We start from the raw sequence: 23,695 nt of genomic DNA, 5'->3' as shown, positions 1-23,695 counted from the left end.
TGTGTGAATGAGTATTCACTCTCTTCTATCTTATAGATCTGCTTATTTCTTTATGAGATATGTGTTATGTGTGTGTGTGCCTCATCTGTTATGTGATACATGTGTTGGTTAAAGCATGCTATACAGGTTTTCTTTAAACTATGTATACAAATGTATATTTTTATCTACTAATACGTTGGGTAGAACATGGGTAGACAGTTGGTGTGTAATAAACAGATGAGAGGCCTCGTTGTTGTTTGATTGAGTCATCTAGCGGAGTTTAGATGACGACCACTGGCTATTCTAGACAGTCTTGTGGAAACATTAGCAGGTTCGCCACCTGTAGGTGTTAATGAACTTGGGTGTTCATTCGCTGTACTCCATCCCCCTCATGGTTGCCTTATTTGACTTATATTGCTGAGGTACCCCCGAAGCATGTGTTGTCGCCCCGATGAAATATTCTTAGACTAGGTCCCTTATGTTAGTTGTTTTAGGGACATTAAAGTGAGAATAACGGGAATGGGTAATTGGGTTATTGTTGGTTGGTGAAAATTAAATATGATATTTATTGTGGGTTGAAAACCCTATATGCTCACCAGGCTCTCAAGCCTGACCCACTCAATTTTAAATTGTATTACAGGTAGTGGCGGAAGGGCATGAGATGGATGAACCATCAAGTTGTTTTGTTTACAAGTCTGCATATGTTTATATTTGTTATATGACTTGTAATGTATTCGTTTATGCTTATTGGTCTGTATCGGAACATGACACCCCGAGTTTTGATTATAATGAAAATACATTTCTTTTATGAAATGCTTCGGTAAACAATGTTTTATCATGTTTTGTTTTTGGGAACAAATTCCGCAACTCTTTCAAATCAAAAGGATTTACTCTGAAAATATTTAAAAGCATAAATGAAAATCGGTCTTTTCTGGCCGAGATTTTGGGGATGTCACAGTTGGTACCAGAGCATTAGTTTAAGCGAACTAGGAATTTGTAGGATTTCTAGACTTAAACTTAGAATGCTAAGTGAAGTTTGAGATGTGTGTCTGTTGTGATTTAGACACGAGCACTAGTTTATTTTAGGAAAGTTGCCTAAAATGCTTTTATGTGCTAAATGTTATATGTTGCCATATATATGATATTATTTGTTCGGATCTATGGTCTGTTGCCGACCGGATCTAGAAACCTTATGTGTGTAGGATTCTAAGCGTACGTCTACGATATTAGAACTAGCATGTAAACGTTTCGGAGTGATAAGGATGATTTGAATATCTATCATGATTGAGGATCTAATTTCACCTTATTCGGTGTAGATCAAAATGGTGAGAACAAGAAGTGGAGTTGGAAATGCTGACGAAAACAGGAATCAACCACCAGTGATTGAGCCAATACCTGTCGTAGCAGCAGCACCTGAGCCAATAACCATGGCTGGTGTGCAATTGATGATTCAGACGATGTTGGATCATCAGATGGATGAAACTAGACGGTTGCTTCAACAAAATCGTGAAGAACTGTCGATTCGTGTGGAAGAGCCTGAATTAAATGAAGGGCACTCGGAAGGTGGAAACTTCAGTGGGTCTGTTGGTCCAGCCAACCCACCGATAGTTAGGCAAGATAACCATGAAGGAAGGGATGATGGAATGGGATGCAAGTACAAGGACTTTTTGACTTGCAAACCATCGACCTTCAATGGAAAGGAGGATCCGATTGGGGTTATGGATTGGATCTCCGAAATGGAGTTAGCCTTTATGACATGTGGCTGTAGAGGCAAGTTGCAGACTATCTATGCCGTGCGTCAATTCCGAGGTGGAGCTATTCATTAGTGGAACACTCTAGGGAAGACTTTGAGCCCTAACGAGCCACTGCAATTGTCATGGGCAGAGTTCTTGGTTCAGTTTAAGCGCAAGTTCTGCTCGGCTCAAAATCTGTTGGAGTTGGAGAATAAGTTTTTGACATTGACGAAAGGTAGCATGTCAGTTGATGAGTACACCAATAACTTCACCGATAAGATGGAGTTTTCCTTGCGTATCGTTCCAGACGAGCTGACAAAGGTGGATCGGTATGCGAAGGGACTTCCATGGGAGTACGAGGTGCCAGTACGTCAGGCACTTACTCTAGAGGCAGCTATCTGGGCTGCCAAGTCTGTGGAGAACATGATCAAGAGGAGAACCACCGACAAGGCTGATGTTGGTGAGAAAAGAAAGTTTGAGGGAACATCTGGTTCCGGTAAGAAAGGAAAATTTTCGAAATCTGATTCGAAAAAGTTTGGAGGAAAAGGAGGCGAAGCAAAGTGGTGTGATAAGTGTAAGAAAAAGCACTTTGGGAAATGTAGCGAGGATGTGACCTGCTACAAGTGTGGAAAGGTTGGACATTTTGCCAATGAATGTCCGAACAACAAAAGGATGTGTTTTGGGTGTAATGAAGAGGGGCGTATTTTGAAAGACTGTCCGAAGAAGAAGGAGACAGCTAGGCCCAACATTCCACCAAAGCCAAAGGCGAGAGCATTCCAGATGACACTAGAAGCTGCGAAGGATGAAGCTGATGTCGCTTCAGGTACCTTTCTCGTAAATGATTTACCTGCTCAAATTTTGTTTGATTCTGGAGCCAACTACTCCTTTATTTCGCATGAGTTTGGTAGAAAGCTAGCGTTGCCTATTGATAGAATAGATGATGCTTTATTAGTCGAAGTAGCTAGTGGCAAGTTTGTACCTGTTAGTCATCGTATGAAAAGCATCTTAATTGATCTGAATGGGAATAAGTCTCACGAGGAATTATTGCCTATCGAACTAAATGGTTTCGACATCGTGTTGGGAATGGATTGGCTTAGCGCCAATGATGCCGAAATTTTGTGCAAGAAAAAGATAGTTAAAGTAAACCCGCCTGGAAAAGATTCGTTTATGGTGTATGGGGACAAACGGCGAGTGAATTCTGGGATCATTTCTCTAATGAAAGCCATAAAGTGTTTGACCAAGGGATGTACATCATATTTAGCATTCGTGATTGATGCTAAGAAAGAAAAGAAGGTGATGCAGAGTATTCTAGTGGCGTGTGATTATCCGGAAGTATTTCCCGAAGATCTTCCTGGATTACCACCTGATAGACAAGTGGAGTTCAGAATAGACTTGTTACCAGGAACCACGCCAATAGCAAAAGCACCTTATCGATTAGCACCGATGGAGATGAAGGAGCTGATGATGCAACTTCAGGAGTTATTGGACAAAGGTTTCATTAGACCTAGTTCATCGCCCTGGGGAGCTCCGGTGTTATTTGTAAAGAAGAAAGATGGAAGTATGAGAATGTGCATCGATTATAGAGAGCTGAACAAGGCAACAATAAAGAATAGATATCCGTTGCCGAGGATTGATGACCCGTTTGATCAATTGCAAGGTTCGAGCTATTTCTCGAAGATCGACCTAAGGTCAGGATATCATCAGCTGAAAGTAAGAGAGCAAGATATCGAGAAGACTACATTCAGAACTAGATATGGACACTACGAGTTCTTGGTTATGTCGTTTGGACTAACCAATGCTCCAGCAGCGTTCATGGATTTGATGAATAGGGTTTGTAATCCTTTCCTTGATAAATCTGTGATAGTGTTTATAGACGACATTCTGATTTACTCGAAAATCCAGGAGGAGCATGGCAGACACTTGCGAGAAGTGTTAGAAGTTTTGAAGAAGGAGAAGCTTTATGCGAAGTTCTCCAAATGTGATTTTTGGATTCGTGAAGTCCAATTCTTGGGTCACGTGGTCAACCAAGAAGGGATAATGGTTGATCCAGCGAAGATCGAAGTTGTGACGAAGTGGGAACAACCGAAAAGTCCCACGGAGATTCGAAGCTTTCTGGGATTAGCCGGATATTACCGCAGGTTTATCCAAGGCTTTTCTTCGATTGCTACTCCATTGACAGCTTTGACCCACAAAGGAGCTACTTATGCTTGGAGTGAGAAGCATAAAGAAGCATTCGAGAAGTTAAAGAAGAAGCTATGCGAGGCACCGATACTTTCTCTACCCGATGGAGTTGAAGACTTCGCTGTTTATAGCGATGCGTCTGGTGTTGGATTGGGTTGTGTTTTGACCCAAAGAGAAAAGGTGATAGCATATGCGTCTCGACAGCTGAAAGAGCATGAAAAGAATTACCCGACTCATGATTTGGAGTTGGCAGCGGTAGTTTTCGCTCTAAAAATATGGAGGCATTACCTCTATGGCACGAAGTGCAAACTTTTCACTGATCATAAGAGTCTCCAATACCTCTTTAATCAGAAAGAATTGAATATGAGGCAACGACGCTAGCTAGAATTACTTAAAGACTACGACTGCGAGATACTTTACCACCCCGGTAAAGCTAATGTTGTTGCTGATGCTCTCAGTCGGAAGGACAATCTTGAAAGGAAGAGGCCAAGAGCGTTGAGAATTGAAGTTGTCTCGACTATTGTGGAAAGTATAAAGAAAGCTCAAGAGGAAGCTTCTGAGAAAAATGACCGAAATGAGGAACGTTTGGGTAAAACGTTGGTGTTTGGTACTAACGGTCATGGACTGAAGGTATTCCAAGATCGTATTTGGGTACCTAAGTCAGGAGGAATTAGGGATCTTCTGATGGAAGAAGCTCACAAAACCATGTACTCAATTCATCCGGTAGCACTAAAATGTATAGGGACCTGAAACCCTACTACTGGTGGCCGACGATGAAGCTTGATGTTGCAAAGTATGTGGCCGAGTGTGTGACTTGTGCGAGAGTCAAGACACAACATCAGAAACCTTACGGGAGTTTAGAACCATTGCCTGTGCCTATGGGTAAGTGGGAAGACATTGCTATGGATTTTGTCACTAAACTGCCCAGAACAAAGAATGGTCACGACATGATTTGGGTGGTCGTTGATCGATTCACTAAGAGTGCGCATTTCATAGCGGCCAGGGAGAAATGGTCTATGGAAAAGCTTGCGAATTCTTACGTGAAGGAAATAGTGAGGCTTCACGGTGTTCCATTAACGATTGTATCGGATCGTGATAGCCGTTTCACCTCAAGGTTTTGGAAAAGTCTACAAGAGGAAATGGGTACCAAGTTATGTTTAAGCACAGCTTACCATCCGCAGACTGATGGTCAGAGTGAAAGAATAATACAAACACTTGAAGATATGCTGAGAGCATGTACCTTGGAATTCCTAGGTAATTGGGATGAACATTTACCGTTGGTAGAATTTTCCTATAATAATAGTTTTCACTCGAGCATTAAGATGGCACCTTTTCAAGCTTTGTATGGACAGAAGTGTCGTACGCCGTCTTGTTGGCTTGAGGCTGGGGAAAAGCAGTTTATGGGACCGGAGATGGTTCATCAAATTGCTGAAAAGTTGAAAATAATTAGGGAAAGAATGTTAGCAGCTCAAGATCGTCAAAAGAGCTATGCTGACAAGAAGCGAAGACCGATGACTTTTGAGGTTGGAGATTCGGTTTTGCTTAAAGTCTCGCCGTGGAAGGGACTTATAAGATTTGGAAAAAGGGGAAAGTTGAGTCCAAGGTTTATTGGACCATTTAAAGTCCTTCAGAGGATTGGGAACCAAGCTTACAAGCTCGAATTACCCGAAGAGCTGAATGGAATTCACAACACTTTTCATGTGTGTTATTTGAGGAAGTTCACGGGAGAAGTTCCCGATATAATTCCAATTTCTGAATTGAGAATTGATGAGAACAAAAGGTTGATTGAAGAACCAGAGGCAATTGTTGACCGAAAGACTAAGAAGTTGCGACGCAAAATGGTTGGGTTAGTGCTTGTCCGATGGAAACACACGAATGGGCCGAATCTCACCTGGGAGACGGAGAGTGACATGTTGAGTCGCTATCCGCATTTGTTTGTTGATGTGTGATTCCGGGGACGGAATCATTCTAAGGTGGAGAGAATTGTAACGCCTGTGTTTCCGGGCTTTCCATTTGTAGCAATATAATAGTCTAGGTTAACCTTTGTAACCCGTTTTGAAATAATAAGATTGTATTATTTGAGTATTATGTGTTTTGTGCTTAATTGCTTAATTATGTGGTTTGATTAATTAAGAATAAAAATAAGCGTCAAAATTTAAGTGTAAAATAAACTTAATATCTTTGGTTAATGTTGTAGTAGTTGAAACGAGGTTTCCGAATATATATAGAACGCCCAAATCTGACTTCGTATGAGGAAGTTATGATTTATCGAAGTTCCGGCTTAGCGGTATACAGCCTGAAATACTCGATTTGAGATCAAGCAGTTTTTAGCCGAAGAAATCTAAATGAGAATCGAAGGTCTCGTTGTTGGTATCGAAGCGATAAAAAGTTAGGCGAGAACGGACGTCAAACGAAGAAGTTATGAATTTATAACGAAGTTTTTCTGTCGCAGCCTATTAAAAATAAATAATAAAAATAAAGTCAAAATTAGCCGACGGAGTCTAAACGAAAGTTGTAGAGCGTGCTCTCACCTTTCCGTGGATATAAAGAACGTCGAAAACGGAGTTCGTATGAAGAAGTTATGAATTTCCGAAGTTTAGTAATCATTTTGTATTTAAATTTAAATCAAAATTCGGAAGCATTATCCGAAGGAGTCACCGATCTGATCCGAGGTACGCCCCGCGTACTCGAGTACGCCCCGCGTACTCCGAGGGATGTCGACACTCGCACTCGAGCACTTCGGATACGTAAGCAATGACGTTTTGGGCAGTACGCCCCACGTACTCCGAGGCTCCAGCCTCTATAAAAGGGGATCCGAAGGCAGCCATAATTCTTGTTCATTTCTTCTCTTCTCTCTAGTCTTTTGCATCGTTTTGCGTGCCGATTCCACCCCAAAGCCCCGGTATCATACTCTAGCCCCGAGGCAAGTCCCGAGATCCCGAAGATCCCGAGAAGTGCGGTTCCCGAGTCGAAGCTCTGCCCGCGAGAAGTTCGATTTTTGTGAAGATCTTCCAGATCTGCTGTGGATTACTACTTCTATAAGCCGTAGTGCTGTCCGATCATCTTCTGATCAAGTGAGTGTGTAGTTATTTTCTTCCAAATACAATAATACGAAGTATTATATATAAAATACGTGCTATGTGTATATATTTGGTTGTGTTATGTGTGAATGAGTATTCACTCTCTTCTATCTTATAGATCTGCTTATTTCTTTATGAGATATGTGTTATGTGTGTGTGTGCCTCATCTGTTATGTGATACATGTGTTGGTTAAAGCATGCTATACAGGTTTTCTTTAAACTATGTATACAAATGTATATTTTTATCTACTAATACGTTGGGTAGAACATGGGTAGACAGTTGGTGTGTAATAAACAGATGAGAGGCCTCGTTGTTGTTTGATTGAGTCATCTAGCGGAGTTTAGATGACGACCACTGGCTATTCTAGACAGTCTTGTGGAAACATTAGCAGGTTCGCCACCTGTAGGTGTTAATGAACTTGGGTGTTCATTCGCTGTACTCCATCCCCCTCATGGTTGCCTTATTTGACTTATATTGCTGAGGTACCCCCGAAGCATGTGTTGTCGCCCCGATGAAATATTCTTAGACTAGGTCCCTTATGTTAGTTGTTTTAGGGACATTAAAGTGAGAATAACGGGAATGGGTAATTGGGTTATTGTTGGTTGGTGAAAATTAAATATGATATTTATTGTGGGTTGAAAACCCTATATGCTCACCAGGCTCTCAAGCCTGACCCACTCAATTTTAAATTGTATTACAGGTAGTGGCGGAAGGGCATGAGATGGATGAACCATCAAGTTGTTTTGTTTACAAGTCTGCATATGTTTATATTTGTTATATGACTTGTAATGTATTCGTTTATGCTTATTGGTCTGTATCGGAACATGACACCCCGAGTTTTGATTATAATGAAAATACATTTCTTTTATGAAATGCTTCGGTAAACAATGTTTTATCATGTTTTGTTTTTGGGAACAAATTCCGCAACTCTTTCAAATCAAAAGGATTTACTCTAAAAATATTTAAAAGCATAAATGAAAATCGGTCTTTTCTGGCCGAGATTTTGGGGATGTCACAATCTGTGCGGATAGGTGCGAATGGATAGTCATTGTCAATGTCTTGACCCTCCGACCATAATATTCTTTCCGGCTTAGGGCGTCTGCTACTACATTGGCTTTACCCGGATGATAACGAATTTCGCATTCGTAGTCATTGAGTAGCTCGACCCACCGTCGTTATCTCATATTGAGATCTTTCTGGTTGAATATGTGCTGAAGGCTTTTGTGGTCGGTGTATATCGTGCTCTTGGTACCGTACATGGAGTGTCTCCAGATCTTTAGGGCGAACACCACCGCTCCTAGTTCAAGGTCGTGTGTGGTGTAATTGACTTCGTGTGTCTTCAGCTGTCTTGAGGCGTAAGCGATGACTTTTCCTCGTTGCATAAGAACACAACCGAGCCCCTGGTTGGACGCATCGCAGTATACCACAAAATCTTATGTCCCTACGGGGAGGGATAGTATCGGTGCGGTGCATAAGGCTCGTTTCAAGGTTTGGAATGCCTTCTCTTGTTTCTCTGCCCAGTCAAAGGCCACACCCTTCTGGGTTAATATTGTAAGGGGTTTCGCGATCCGGGAGAAGTTCTGAAAGAATCTGCGGTAGTAGTCAGCGAGGCCTAGAAATTGACGAATCTTTGTAGGCGTCTTCGGTGCTGACCAGTTCTCAATAGCTTTAATCTTGGATGGGTCCACGTGGATTCCTTCTTCGCTAACCACGTGTCCCAAAAATTCGACTCTTTGGATCCAAAATTCGCACTTAGAGAACTTCACATATAGCTTCTCCGATCGTAGGGTTTCCAGGACTTGTCGTAGATGATCGCTATGCTTTTCCTTACTTCGAGAGTAGATGAGTATGTCATCAATGAAGACGATGACAAACTGATCCAAGTAAGGACGGCACACCCTGTTCATTAAGTTCATGAATACTGCGGGTGCGTTGGTCAGTCCGAAGGGCATCACTACGAACTCGTAGTGTCCGTAACGAGTTCCATTAAGCTGTTTTCGGAACATCCTCCTCGAGCACTCGCAACAGGTGATACCCAGACCTTAGATCAATCTTGGAAAAGTAACTAGCCCTTTGCAATTGGTCAAATAAATCGTCTATACGGGGAAGAGGGTAACGATTTTTGACCGCCAGTTTGTTGAGCTCCCTATAGTCAATGCACATACGGAACGATCCATCTTTCTTCTTTACAAACAAGACCGGCGCTCCCCAGGGTGAGAAACTTGGTCTTATAAAGCTCTTGTTGAGCAGCTCGTTAAGTTGACCGGACAATTCCTGCATCTCAGCAAGTGCTAGACGATAGGGCGACTTGGTTACTAGGGTAGCTCCTGGAATTAAGTCGATCCTGAACTCGACCTGACATTGGGGAGGTAAACCTGGTAGCTCTTCAGGAAAAAACGTCGGGGAAGTCGCATACTACGGGGAAGTCTTTTAGATCTTTCGTTTTCTGGCTCGTGTCGACAACGTGTGCAAGGAATGCACGATATTCTTTACGCAAGTACTTCTGGGCTTGAATACTTGAGATGATGCAAAGACTCGTACTGGGTTTGTCTCTGTAGATTAACAGAGTTTCGTTATCCGGTAGATTTAGACGGATTGCTTTATCGAAGCACAGAATATCGGCACGATGGAGAATCAACCAGTCCATGCCCACGATGACATCGAAACTCTTGATTGCTACCGGTATAAGGTCGATTGGGAACGAATGATTATCTAGTGCGAGGGTACAACCTATGTAGATTTCGTTAGAACTTTCTGTCTTTTCGTTGGCCATTTCTATGACAAAGGTTTCTTTTAACGGTTGTGAGGATTGTTTAAGTAAGTGTTTAAAGTTTTGGTTCACGAAGCTTCTTTCTGCCCCACTATCGAATAGGACACAAGCATAAGAGTTATCAAGAAGGAACGTACCCGTGACTACTGTGGGGTCTGCTACTGCTTCATTGTGGCCAATAGTAAGTAGTCTTCCTGTTCCTCCTGCATTCCCAGCTTTCGGAAAGTTTCTTTTGAAGTGACCTGTCTCGCCGCACCCGTAGCAGGCTTGGCTCACTCCAGTACTGGGAACCTGAGTGATGGGCTTGGGTTCAGATCTGCAAAACCGGGTCGTATGGCCCTTCCGGTCGCAGTTAGTGCAGTGCATTTCACGGCAGGGGTCGTGATGATGGAAAGAGCACTTGGTGCACTTGGGTAGGTTTCCAGCATATGTTTTGGCCGGTACATGAGCAGAAGGAGTAGTGGCGGCATGGACAGCCACCGTCTGTTGATTTTTGGAAGATGATTGAGTTGACTTGCCCTTCTTTCAGTCCCACCGTTTCCTCTTGTTGTCGGTTGACTTGGTTGGTGCAGTGGCAACCGTTGTGGTTGTTGATGGAGTGGAAGGAACTTCATGATCAATCAACCTTTGAGCCAATTCCTTGGCACTGCCAAAGGTCATCGGGTGTGATGATAGAACATTCCCTCGATATGGGGGCATTAAACCCCAGATGTATCGTTCAATTTTCTTGCTTTCAGTAGGGATCATGTTAGGACACATAGCTGCCAAGTCGCAGAACCTGGTTGTATAAGCTGTTATGTCGGTCCCTTTCATCTTGAGGTTCCAGAGCTCCTCCTCGAGTTTTTGAATTTCAACCCTAGGGCAGTACTCCCTTCTTAGAAGGTCCTTCAGTGTGTCCCAGCCCATGGCGTTGGCTGTTACCAACGAGACTGAATTGACATGGCTGTTCCACCATGTCAGGGCCCTTTCAGTAAAGGTGGCAGCAGCGAACTTAATCTTACTTTCCTCGGGGCAAGAGCACATTTCAAATACTGCTTCAGTTCTTTTGAACCATTGGGACAATGCAAGGATCCCTCCGGTCCCATTGAAGAAGTTTGGTTTGCAGTTCATGAAGTCCTTATAGGTACACCCCTGTGCCCATTGGTGAACTTCACCATGTCTAGAGTTGCCGCCCATTCCAGCTCCACTTGCTTCACCGGAATTCATTTGAGCCATAGCCGTTGTTACAGCTGCAGTTACGGCTGTTTGAAACATTACCGCATCGAACTGCGGAGGGGGTGGTGGTGGAGGTGGAGTTTGAGTCGCAGGTCTGCCTCTGTTTGGGCGCTTACGGGAGGCATCTTTTGCTGGAAATTTATTAAGATGATGATAATAGTAAGAATCGATTGTAATCATGATAATAGTAAGAATCGATTGTAATCATGATAATAGTAAGAATCGATTGTAACAGAGTAGGAAAACATGAAAACACGAAACTATAGGCTTTCCCACAAATTAGATAACTGCCAATATTACTGGTATTCATGATGTAAAATGAGTTCGGGAAAAATGACCTAATAGTAGGTCTTACATCAACCAAAAGGGAAAATGTTGGCAGCCTAGGAGCCTAGTTTACTACCGAGTTTACCGCCCGGAGTTTACTACCGTAAACCCCATGTTTACGGCCGTAAACTCCATCTTATGGAGGTTATGGCATGATTTTTGGTGTTAAGGCTTTAGTGGTTGTTTTCTAAGACTTGATCCTTAAGTGTGAAAGTCTCGGAATACTAAATCAGACTTTAATTTGTGCTAAAAGATGGCGGAAAATGAATTTGACTTCCAAATGAAATGTTTGACTGTAGAAATTATATATATGAAATATTCGGGTTGTATAAACCGGAACAGCGGAAACGTTCGGGGCGGAGGACATCATGTACAGTATCATAACAATGCACGATAGTAAAGCATGCAACAACATCCATTGCATTAATAGAATAGTTTTAATACAAGTGTGTTCTTTAACAGTAGTAAGACACCAAATGTAACATCAAAATAAAAGACGAGACTTGAACATGCTTTGTCTTCTCAAAACCTAGTCCAGTGCACCTGTCTACTGGTTCCCTGAGAATACAAGTTATTTTGAAAGCGTAGATCAACATTTAAGCTGGTGAGTTCATAAGTATTTAGTGTCAAATGTTTGCATTAGTTTCTTGAAAATGTTTTTAATGTTCTGTAAAAATGTTTGTAATTGTTTGAATCCTTTCCAGAAAATCCTATATTTTCTACTTCAAATGAATTATAGTCTACTCTCCAAGACCGACCTGTTTGTGTGTTTTGTTCTCTCAAAGTGATGTAAAATGTATGTTTGTACTTGAAATAGTATAAAATGTAAGTTTGTACTTGAAATCATATGAACTGTATGTTTTCCATATTAGTAACTATCTTTATTAGAAAAATAGTATGCTTATCTCATGCGATAAATTCATTGTATGAATGTGATGGAAAAATGAAGACTTATAGTAGTATTGTATAAATTATACTACTTATGCTTTAACTACCTTTAAACCGAACGGGTTAATTAAGGTAAAATGTGATGAGGTTATAACCATATTTGATTGACTAGCGTAAAACACAACGTTCTTCAGGCGTCAAAAATGAAATGACATTTGACACCCGTAGACCTGCAGGTCCCACTGTAGCTAGTAGCAAGGTATGGAATGGTCAATCCCATATAGATCTATACACAAACTCACACTCTCCCTCCAGGAGACTCTGGTTACAAAACGTGACACAAAAAGAAATTATTGCTATGACATGAAATAGTATCCCACATTATGTTATCTTGTTCTTGTTGTAGTGATAGTGTTCCTTTCCGTACTTGTTATAGTGATAGTGTTCCCTTCTATACTTGTTATAGTGATAGTGCTCTTTTCTATACTTGCTATAGTGATAGTGTTCCTTTCTGTACTTGTTATAGTGATAGTGTTCCTTTTTGTACTTGTTATAGTGATAGTGTTCCTTTATGTACTTGTTATAGTGACAGTGAGTATTGATCCTCTAAACTATACCTATTATAGTTTACTAGTAAATTTTGTAGTTGAATGAATGATCATGTATGTACACATTTTCTACCCAAAGGTATTGAACTGATTGATAGTACTTTTATATCTACATACATATACATAATATATAACTAAGATTTAAACTACATTCGGACAAACAACCGATACCCTAAGTCCACATCCAAACAAAGAAAGTGAAATAAAGTGAGTTATAAGTCCTAAGCCCTTTAAACCTTATGTATATAACTATATCTATATAGACATGATTTTGACAATATATGTTTAAAAAGAGTTTTGTAAAACATTTAAAGAGTGTATCATATAAAAAGAGTTTTAATCAGTTAAATGGTTATTGATGACTTGGTGTCAATTTATAAAATGATTTGAAATAGTTTATTTGATAACACAGTTTTGAAGTATAAGAAATCCTTTGTTTGATAGTTATAAATCACTTGTGATTGATTAAATAACTATAATGTTTTCTACTTGTATCCCCCCCCCCCCCCCCCATAAAAGCATTTAAAACCACTAAAAGGTAAGTTTAGGGGTATGAACTCACCTGTAGTGAGTGATTCGAATGAAAGATCGATATAGGATGCTAAGTATGCCAAGTGAAATCTCGAGAACAAACGGATCCTATTAAGAATATAATAACACATATATGTATACAATTAGTGTATATAACAACTAAAATGTATTGGAAACATCCTTAGGAACTAGGAATCACTCTCAATTGAGTGTACCAATCACATATGATTGATTGAAGGGTGTTCACGACCACACAAGATGTGTTCATGGCCTTAGGTGGGTTTATGGCCAAGAACACTTGAAGTGTTCACGGCCCAAGCCTTGATTCTATGAAGAGTTTTCAGCCATGGATGGAGGTTTCATGGTCCTAGCATGCATCCAAGAAGGGTTTATGGCCACATCTTGCATCTTATGAAGGTTTCACGGCCCAATGAAGGGTTCACGGATGTGAACTCTTGAAGATCATGCTTAAAAGTGTTTGTTTCATGGCTGGCAATCAAGTGTTTCTAATGGATAACAAGATGATGAATGAGATACTTACGTTTTGGAAGCCTTTAGGGTGTTTACGGCCCAAGAACAAGTATGTGTTCTTGGTGTTCTTGGTGAAAATGATGAAGATTTGAAGATCTAAACCAAAAGTGTTGAATTCATGGATGAAATCAAAGGGTTCCACTTGAATAAGAAGGATATCAAGAAACAATGGAAGAATCACTTACGATTTTGAAGAGAAAGCATGGTGTTCTTGATGATACTTGAGAGAGTTTTGAGAGTTCTTGACTTGGAAATGTGATGAATGAAGAAATAATGAAGGAAAACTATATATATATATATATATATATATATATATATATATATATATATATATATATATATATATATGGAGAGGGGTTCACGGCTACCATGGGTGCACGGTCGTGAACCCTACTTTGCGGTCGTGAACTCCTTATGAGTGTGTTTTCGGCTCGATTGCAACTCAATGATCTCAAGTTAATACTTCCTAACATACAATCCTTGAGTGTACTAGGCTTAGAACTCTCAAACAGACCCTTAACAATTCTAAAAGATAACAGAAACAAGCCTGACTTTTGATTGATTTAATTGGCTTTACAAGATAGAAATTTCGGGTTGTCACACTATGCCCAAGAATGCACAACCCAGAGAGAAGTATGCTTTAAGTTTGGTGAAGAAGGACACTTCAAGCAAGACTGCCCGAATAAGGATGGGGCTATAAAGCCAAATATGCCACCAAAACCGAAGGCAGGAGCATTCCAAATGATCCTCGACGAAGCAGGTGATAATGAAAGGAATCAAGAGTGAGGACTTTATATCCTAAGATCAAGATATGAAGTAGCCATGCATATAGTATCCGGTGGTTTAGCCTATTAGAGGCATAGTGTAGGTTAAACTTGAACATCTTTGTTATCATTTCAAGAAATAATATAAACCTTAATTATGTTATCCGATGTGTTAAATTCTATATGATTTTCTTGTATGGTGACTTGGAAAACTGCGACACAATACTTAGGACGAGTATGCGTAGGTACGAATGGTAGTAGAGGCCTATACTACCGGAAGCACATGACTCGCACTTGGATCAGGGAAAGTCACAAGGTTACCAAGGAGCTAGTAATTGATTTTGTTTATTTTATGTATATCGTTACCATCGTTTCGCTAATGACTAAGAAGATGATTGTTATTCCGACCCCAGTGGTCATATCAAATTGAGTCTGACTAAGACGAGTATGTTACGTGGTTTAGAAAACCAAGATCGATGCAGCATCTGGCTTAAGCTAGGAGATTGAAGTGAAAGATAATCAAAGTGATCAATAGAAGTATCGCGATCGTTGTTAAAGAAAGAAGCTTGTAGTTAGAAGTGCTACATGCTAGAAAGTGATTATATCACATTATAACATGAAGGAAGGTATATTCCATTTTTGAATTTAACTTTAAAAGACCTGAGTCTAAGCGTTGCATCATACGATGAGAGGCCATTAGAACATTACCCATCGGTTTGTTATGATAATCGAAGTAAAGAACTTCTCTTAAGATTAGTCTGTTTAAAGACGAAGGAGTCTCTAATAAGGATCGATTTTGTAACTCAAAGGTTACGATTGAAATTCCATCATAGGATAAAGAGCAGGTGCAAGATTGAGCACCGCCTACGACCAAGAAGTCCAAGAGTTAGATACTCATTCGAAGGAACATAGAAGTTACAAATATTACCTGAGATGAAGAGATAACTTGTGGAGTCATTATACAAGCTCTGTTTTGTTGATGATTCCGAGACATAATCATCCTAAGGTGATGCAGCCATTGCTCATGATGTGAGTAATGAATTCTCACGACGTGATAGGCCAAAAATCAGCCTATAAATAGCAAATTCCACCGTTTCATTCCTTACACCTAAATTTCTTTCCTCTCTCTCGTTTGCTGAAGGCATTTCCCTTCCCGATCCCAACAATCACGAACCGTTGACCGTTTCTAGTAAGATTCTATCCAATCGCGCTACTAATGTGAGTGCATAGTCCCTTTCATGAACATCATTTTAATACAAGTATTGATTAAAGTATTAAATTATATATTTATGTGTGAAATATTTGATATTGCCTGAAATACGTGTTAACAGCATACTAGGGATGAGATTTAGAACCGGAAAACCGGACCGGAACCAGAACCGAACCGGAACCGGACCCGTTAGAACCGGAATATATAGAACCGGGTCCGGTTCCGGGTTTAAAAATTGACTTTATCCGGGTTCCGGGTAATCCGGGTTTGGGTCCATTGGGTCCGGGTAAACCGGGTCTAAAATCCGGAACCGGTTTTTGGAACCGGAACCACTTTTAGGGCCGGAACCACTTTTTGTGAAACGTTTACAAGATGCATATCTTATTCGTTTCAACTCCAATTGACATACGGTTTTTTCCAACATGTAGTTTAGAGTTTGTACATGATTCTAGACTATAAATTTGTCATTTTTAGTTTTATATTCATTGACTTACAGTCCTCAAAAGTTGAGATACCAAAGCTGAAAGTTTTTAGTTTTTTAGTTTTTTTGTATTCGGTGAAAGTTTTAAAACATGCATATCTAATTCGTTTGAAGTCGGATTGACATGTGGTTTTTTTCAACTTCTAGTTTACAGTTTGTACATGAGTTTAGACTATAATTTTGTCATTTTTGGTTTAACATTCAATGATTTACAGTCCTCCGAAGTCGGGATATAAAAACTAAAAATTTTCAACTTTTCAGCTATTTGTTTTTGTACTTTGTATTATGTGAAAATATTAATACAAGTATATCTCATTCGTTTAAATTCGGATTGACATGCGGGTTTTTCCAGAGTGTATTTTAGAGTTTGTACATGATTTTAGACTCTAATTTTGTTAATTGTGGTTTCGTATTCAATAAGTTACAGCCCCCCAAAGTCGGGATATCAATATGAAAATTTTCAAAGTTCAACCCGCTAAGTAGTAAGTAATTACCAAAAATGTAACAGCCCGGATTTCCAGGTATCTTTATTGTTTATGATTTTGGTGTTTTGAGAGGGGACTCGGCGAGTTGGAGCTCAGACTCGCCGAGTAGGGACGCGATTCTGGACGCGGGATTCGGCTGGACTTGGCGAGTCCAGGATATGGACTCGGCGAGTCCGCGCTGTTTAATGAAACCCTAATTTCTCGGGTTTGGGACCTATTTAAAGGGCCTTATGGCTGTCATTTGTACCCAGCAGTCCATAAAGAGAAACCCTAGAGTGCTTTAGCGATTTGAGAGAGAGAGAGAGAGGAAGCATTTCTTGACCTTTGTGTGTTGTTTAGCAAAGAAGATGGAGGTTCTAGCCAAGAGGAAGCAAAGGAGGTTGCTATTCTGTGGATTTGAAGCTTAGATCATCGATCTAAAGGTATGAATTCGACTCATCTTCTGTTTTGTGAAGTATATTTGGGTTTAGGGTTTCTTGTGGCCTTTGTTGGGTTGATTTGATGGCCAAATAGTCCCTTGCTAGTGATAAGGCTTTGGATCTGGATCCATAGAGGTCCAGAGAGCCTCATTCATCAAGCTTTATGAAGAACAATAGAGGTTATGACCTTGAGTTGTGATATTTGTTGATAATTCTTCATATATGGACACATAGAGGTTCTATGTACACCAAGTTTGGGGCTTTACGTGGTGAATCAGTCTAGGAAGGCCAGATCTACGAATTGATAGAACATATCTGACCTTAGAAGCGAGTTTGAGTGATTGCATGGCATGGACTCGCCAAGTCCGATGAGCAGACTCGGCGAGTAGCTTGAAGATTGCCTTGATTCGGCCAGTGAGTGGTCCAGTCGAGTCATGGGTTGACTCAGTGAGTCAGGGCGAGTAGGGAAGGGTGGTCAAGAGGACTGAGTCGAGCTGGGACTCGCCGAGTTGTTCTTGAGACTCGGCGAGTTGAGTCGGGGTGGCCCCGCGATTCTTCCAGGTGGGACTCGTCGAGTTAGGGTGAGTACTCGACGTGTAAGAAGGGAATCCTAGAGAGTTGGTGAAAACGTCTAGACTCGCCGAGTTGCCCTCGTGCACTCGCCGAGTCCGGTCAAAATTGACCGTTGACCATTGACCGTTGACCAGAGTTGACCTGTGTTGACTTCTTAGGGATAGTCAAACTTAGAGATAAAAAGTGTTAATTAGAGACATATGATGTTATAGGAGGATTATAGCTCGGAGGATCGGGCACGAGGGATTTCAGGATTTGTGAGTCATCGAGATACGCGAGGTGAGTCTTCTCACTATACTTTACCTTGAGTGGGTAACCAGAGTTATGTGATAGAGTATTGTATGCTATATGTTGTACTGCATTATTTCTATGTGATTATGCTGTGCATGTTTACAGAGTTGGAATCGGAAGGTTCCTAGAGTTAGAACCTGAGGGTTCACAGAGTTTGGGTGCACGGACCCATAGAGTTATAGCCTCGAGTGGCTAATATGTGTTTTATGTGTGTTATTTTGGGGAATTCACTAAGCTTTGTGCTTACAGTGTTAGTGTTGTTGTTTCAGGTACTAGCGATGACCGTGGGAAGGCGCCGGCTTGATCCGTACACACGCATGAGATTTTGTTATACTTGTGATCTTGGGATTTTGTACAATGTAAATTGGGATTTAAACTTGATGATTTTATGAAAATTTAATGGGAAATGTTTTTATAAATTGTGAAAAATTATTTTGAAATTTACGGTGTTACAAAAAAATTCCGGTTTTTTCGGGTTTTCCGGGTCTAAACCCACTTTATCCGGTTCCAACCTACCCACTTTGATGTTTCCGGGTTTTCCGGTTCTAGACCCACTTTACCCGGAACCATACCCGGAACCGAACCGGAACCGGTTCCTATATACCGGTCCGGTTTCCGGTTCTATAAAATCCCGTTAACCGGTTCCGGGTTTTCTGGGTCCGGGTCCATCCGGTTCGGGTTTGGACCCACTTTCATCCCTAGAGCATACCTGATAAATATATGATGATTTAGGGTACAGAGTAGACCTAAATAAATTAAGAGGGATATTGGGTAGTATCTCCTGGTAAGTAAGAGTGAGATATACATGGATGGAATAACTTTAAAACTTGTCATTGATCTGAGAGTATGGATTAGACTTAGTCAGTTATCCTTAGTCTGAGAGTATGGATCGGACATAGTTATTTGTTATTAATCCAGGAGTATGGATTAAGACATAGTTAATTATCCCTAGTCCGAGAGTATGGATTGGGCACAGTTATTGATCCGTGAGTATGGATCAGACATACCCGATCCGGGAGTGTGGATCAGGTAAAAAGGTTAGTTTTAGATCCAAGAGTATGGATCAGATAAAGAGGTCAGTTTTAGATCCGGGAGCATGGATGAGGTAAAGAGGTTAGTTTTAGATCTGGTAGTATGGATTAGGTAAAGAGGTTAATTTTAGATCCGAGAGTATAGCTCGTGTCGTTGTGAGGATCGACGGGGTGGGGTAAAGTTGCTTATATATGGTGAAATTGTATATTTTGTGATTTCTATAATATATATATATATATATATATATATATATATATATATATATATGATATAACATTGTGCGATTGAAATCCCTATGTATTCACCAGGTTTCCCAACCTCACTCATTCAATATATTTGTATCACAGGTATCGATACGAAGCTATATTACATTGAGAGATTAAAGGAGATTTAAATCACTAGTGTAAATGAATGTAAAGTTTGTTTATGCTTATGTTTCTGTATTGACGATAACATCCTAAAGTTTTAATATAAACAAAATATATTTCTTCGGAAATGCTTTGATAATATATTTATCATGTTTTATGGGAAAAAATTTCGTAATATATTTATTTAAAAATATACTATGATTTTCAAATAAAGCATAAACAAATCGGTCTTTTCTGGCCGTGAAATTGGGGATGTCACAACATGCAAGGTCACCAAACATGAGAAATCATGCATGAAAAAACAAACATGTGTTCATACCATTTGCATTTGATACATTTGATTTCCTTGCGCCAGATGCGGTAAAACTTCTTAATAGAGTACAATGGATCATGCATAGCAATGTTATATCCCCTAGATCTATGGATGTAGTCTTCAAAAGAATTGGTTTTATAATACAAAAAGGCTTTGCGGCACAAGTTGTTACCCGTTTGTCTTCTCATTCGTTGTACGATGATAACTGAGATTCATTAATAAAAAAAATTATAATTAAAAGAAAAATAAAAATCTCTCTCTCTCGATCTCTCTCTCGAACAAGAAGGGCGTAGTTTCTAGCCTAAAATCCATTATTATACATCAATTTACACCTCCATATTTTAATTTCTACATATGTAGAGTTAGAGGCATTAACCTAGTATCAAGAGGTTTAAGATTTTCGATAAATGCTTCAATCGTTTTCTCTATGTTTCTCTTGCGTCGCCGGAGAATAATGACCTGAGAGCCACCGCCACTTTGCCAGATTCCATCACCATCACTACTTTGTCACCCACCACACAACCCACCATTAATGATACCTCGATTCTCCCTCCTTCACCGTCTGAATCACCTACCCTATTCGATCTGAAGCCACCATCTTGTCGGTAAGATGAAGAATGATGAATTACAGGTAAGATGAAGAAGGTTCTTCAGGTAAATCGCACCGCCACTCCACCTATTGCCACCAAAACTTCTTGCGATGCTAACCCTCACCCAAATCACCGATAAATCGCAGGAACCGTCATCTTCTTCATTTGTGTCGGCTCTTAGGTCTTTGACAACCTCCAACACGTGACCAAATTATAGGTAACTGGAATGAAATCGGGGATAATAGGGCCAAAATTTGAGACCAAATTTGTAGAAATTAGCACTCTACCTGTGTGTGTCTAGGGTTTATATTGGGGGTGACAGAAGGTTAGCGAAGGAAGATTCTGATGCTAAAAGAACTTTAGCATTACTCGAAGCAATCCTAACAATCTCGATTCTCAAATCGTCACTCTCTACAACCTTTTAAATTTCGGAATCGGCAATGCCTCGTAAGCACTTCCCTCCCATATTTAAACCAATCGATTTCAAGAATCAATCGATTCTCATATGAATCGATTCATGAAAAACACTGGTCAATCGATGTTGTTCTACTTACCCCTAACGTCGCCATCTCCCACTGCAAGTGGTCACCTTTGATTGTCTTCCTCTTCTCTCGTTGGTACTTGTCGGATGCTTCTCCGGTGATGAAACTGATGAACAGTTCATTTTTGCTTATACCCATTTCAAGGAAAAGGGGAAAATAGTGAAGTTCTTTGAGACAAAAGGGAAAAAGGATTGGAGAGAGAGAGAGAGAGAGAGAGAGAGAGATGAAACTGAGGATGCTTCTCCGATGATGAAACCGATGAATTCAGTTTATTTTTTGCTTATACCTATTTCAAGAAAAAGGGAGTGAAGTTCTTTGAGACAAAAGAGAAAAAAGGATTGAAGATTTTAAGAGAGAGAGAGAGAGAGAGAGAGACCCTTTGTAATTAAATAATAAAGTAATAGGAAAATAAAAATAGAAAAGAAAAGGAAAAAACAAATAGAAATGGATAAATCCATTATTTGAAGAGTGTTTAAAATGTATTGAACCAAAAACTCAACAAAATAAAAAATTTAGACTTCTTGTATTAATTCAAGTACAAACTTGTTTTTATTATAGTGATAATTTTCAGTGGATCATTTGTGTAGTTTAATCAAACAAAAATCTTGTATAGAGTTTTTGCTCATGAGCTTTGTGATTATCATAAATTGAAAGTTAGGGTTGTGTCATTTTCTCTTGCGTTTGTCGTCAGAAACTAAAAGCCAATTGGTTCATAGGCCATATGAGCCGTCCCACCACAAATGCTCAAAGTATATACTTTTTACCTATAAAAAAGGCGGACTTTCCATGATTACATTCCCCATCAAAAGCTCATAGGATTTCGCCGGATGTACGTCTTATGCATCAAACTTCAAATCCCCTCGTCACGTCATTTTCATTTAAACCCTAAAAACGAATCCCTCAATCCCCAAAATCGTTAATAAACTCCATCATAGCAATATTCGTCCCTTCCCCTGAAACTAAATTCTTCAGTAAACCATTAAAAATGGCGTCCAAGAAGGACGAGCTCCGGTACCACCATTTTAGCCATGATCATTTCTTAGATTACACCAAACTACAGCCACACGGCCACGCATCTTGCTCCGGCTGCCGGCAGACCATATCGCAGGGAAGATTCTACTACAAGTGCAAACTATGTGGTTTTTACCTTCATCAAACCTGCTTCAACATGCCCGAAAATGTCACCCACCCTTCTGACGCGAATCATAATCTCACCCTTGAAACCTTCCCTACTACTTCCAAACTTCCGATTAAATGCAAAGCTTGCGAAAATCCGATCAAGGGGTTTTACTATCGGTGTTCCAAATGTATCAATTACTACCATACCTTATGCTTAGCCGCTCCTTTGTCTATGAAAACCCCTTTGCATCGTCACTCGCTTAATATCGAATTCAAGCCTGTTTATGATTTCCAGTGTGATCTGTGCGATAAACCGAGTTACAGTGGGTGGATGTATCACTGTAATTTATGCGAATTTGATGCTCATCTTTCGTGTGTTCTTACCAATAAAGGATCCCTGCAACCTGCGGTGCAATCTTCCGCGAAGGGTAACCAGCAACGAGATGAGCTAATCGAGTTGCTAACAAGAGGTTTGGATCTTCATCAACCACATGATCAAAATCAATCGAACATGTTGTCTAATGATCAAGATATTGCAAACCAGAGCTTTCAGCTTAGCGAAACGTGCTTCTCGATAGATTTTCAGAACTCGTTGCTTGGAAACGATGGTGATAAGATGCAGTTTTTAGGTCATGGAGGAGGTGTTCGTGAAGCGGTGATCCCGGAAGACTCGAGAATGTATGGAGGTACTACAGATGATGGTGATTCGCAACAGCAAGTTTTTGAAGAATCCAAGAGATCGGAGAGAAGTAGAAGTTCGAGCTATAGTCAGAAATCTATAGCGGTGTCTTCGGGTGTTATTGGAGCTCATATTTGGACGGAATTAGAGGAAGCTACCGAAAAAAGGAATTCGAAGCCGGGAGATACGAGACTTTTTGAATCCAACACAGTAAGTTTACAAATTCGTTTAATTAAAAATGATTAAACTTTTTTTCTTACAAAAATATAAATTGATGATAATAAAAGTAAAAAATATAAATAAAAATATACATTTTACGAATTATTAATTATTATTTTGTTGTTCTTTTAGGGGAGACCGCGTTTAAGCAGGCGAAACTTCATGTGCTGCTTTCATGGGCAGATTTCTTCGTGATGCTTCTTACATCGACTAGTGTTTTTGCTTTAAATTGTATTTAAATATTATATATTATATATTATATATTATATATTTGAATCTTATATTTTTTTTTAACTGATAATAAACCTAGTCGAAGTAATTATGAATTATTGAATTATACAATAACCTTTTTTCAAAACACTCTAAATTTAGTAATTTACACACTCCAAAGTATAAACATCTCATGAGCACATTTACGTAAATATCAATTTCAAATAATCTTTCAAAAATACACACTTTAACATTTCTTAAGTAAACATCATCCTCTTTAACCATCTTTGTAAAAATGGACGTCTTTACATATTAGTTTGGCACGACAGATCATAGACAACATTAATAAATAAGATAGATGTTAAAAAATATTAGGGAAATCTCTATTAAAATCTTATTATTTTACTCTAATTTACAAAAAAAAATTCAAACAAAAACTTGATTGAGAAAAAAATATGAATTACCAGCAAAAATGACAATCTGTATATTTTTCCATGTTTACAGGTTTTATTGCTAACCGTAACGCAAGTTATTAAATAAGCAAGGCAAATCTCCC

General features: G+C 39.7%; 2 protein-coding genes across 2 annotated transcripts; one reads left to right on the top strand and one right to left on the bottom strand.

Annotated features, from left to right (window-relative positions):
* Positions 1–19,948: 19,948 nt before the first annotated feature.
* Positions 19,949–21,050, bottom strand: LOC145067337 (nuclear transcription factor Y subunit B-9-like). Its single transcript, XM_079014502.1, has 4 exons — positions 20,925–21,050; positions 20,457–20,563; positions 20,240–20,365; positions 19,949–19,985 (listed from the first exon to the last, which is right to left on the bottom strand). The coding sequence occupies exons 1-4, from the start codon at positions 21,048–21,050 to the stop codon at positions 19,949–19,951; spliced, it is 396 nt and encodes a 131-aa protein (XP_078870628.1).
* A 791-nt stretch (positions 21,051–21,841) lies between these two features.
* Positions 21,842–23,141, top strand: LOC145070046 (uncharacterized). The gene is made up of 2 exons (XM_079016967.1): positions 21,842–22,920; positions 23,062–23,141. The coding sequence occupies exons 1-2, from the start codon at positions 21,898–21,900 to the stop codon at positions 23,122–23,124; spliced, it is 1,086 nt and encodes a 361-aa protein (XP_078873093.1). The 5' UTR covers positions 21,842–21,897; the 3' UTR covers positions 23,125–23,141.
* The last annotated feature ends 554 nt before the right edge of the window (positions 23,142–23,695 follow it).

The sequence above is a fragment of the Lactuca serriola genome, chromosome 8 (genome assembly GCF_051521515.1).
Source record: "Lactuca serriola cultivar US96UC23 chromosome 8, Lser_US96UC23_V15, whole genome shotgun sequence".
NCBI lineage: Eukaryota > Viridiplantae > Streptophyta > Magnoliopsida > Asterales > Asteraceae > Lactuca > Lactuca serriola.
The sequence above is the reverse complement of the archived record's forward strand: the minus strand, read 5'-3'. Positions and strand labels throughout refer to the sequence as shown.

Coding starts and splice junctions, on each gene's coding strand:
- LOC145067337 (XM_079014502.1), bottom strand. CDS start 21,050: ATGGGTATAAGCAAAAATGAACTGTTCATCAGTTTCATCACCGGAGAA. Junction 20,564..20,924: donor GGGAGATGGCGACGTTAGGG/GTAAGTAGAACA, acceptor CACGTGTTGGAG/GTTGTCAAAGACCTAAGAGC. Junction 19,986..20,239: donor AAAGTGGCGGTGGCTCTCAG/GTCATTATTCTC, acceptor AATGAATCTCAG/TTATCATCGTACAACGAATG.
- LOC145070046 (XM_079016967.1), top strand. CDS start 21,898: ATGGCGTCCAAGAAGGACGAGCTCCGGTACCACCATTTTAGCCATGAT. Junction 22,921..23,061: donor GACTTTTTGAATCCAACACA/GTAAGTTTACAA, acceptor TTGTTCTTTTAG/GGGAGACCGCGTTTAAGCAG.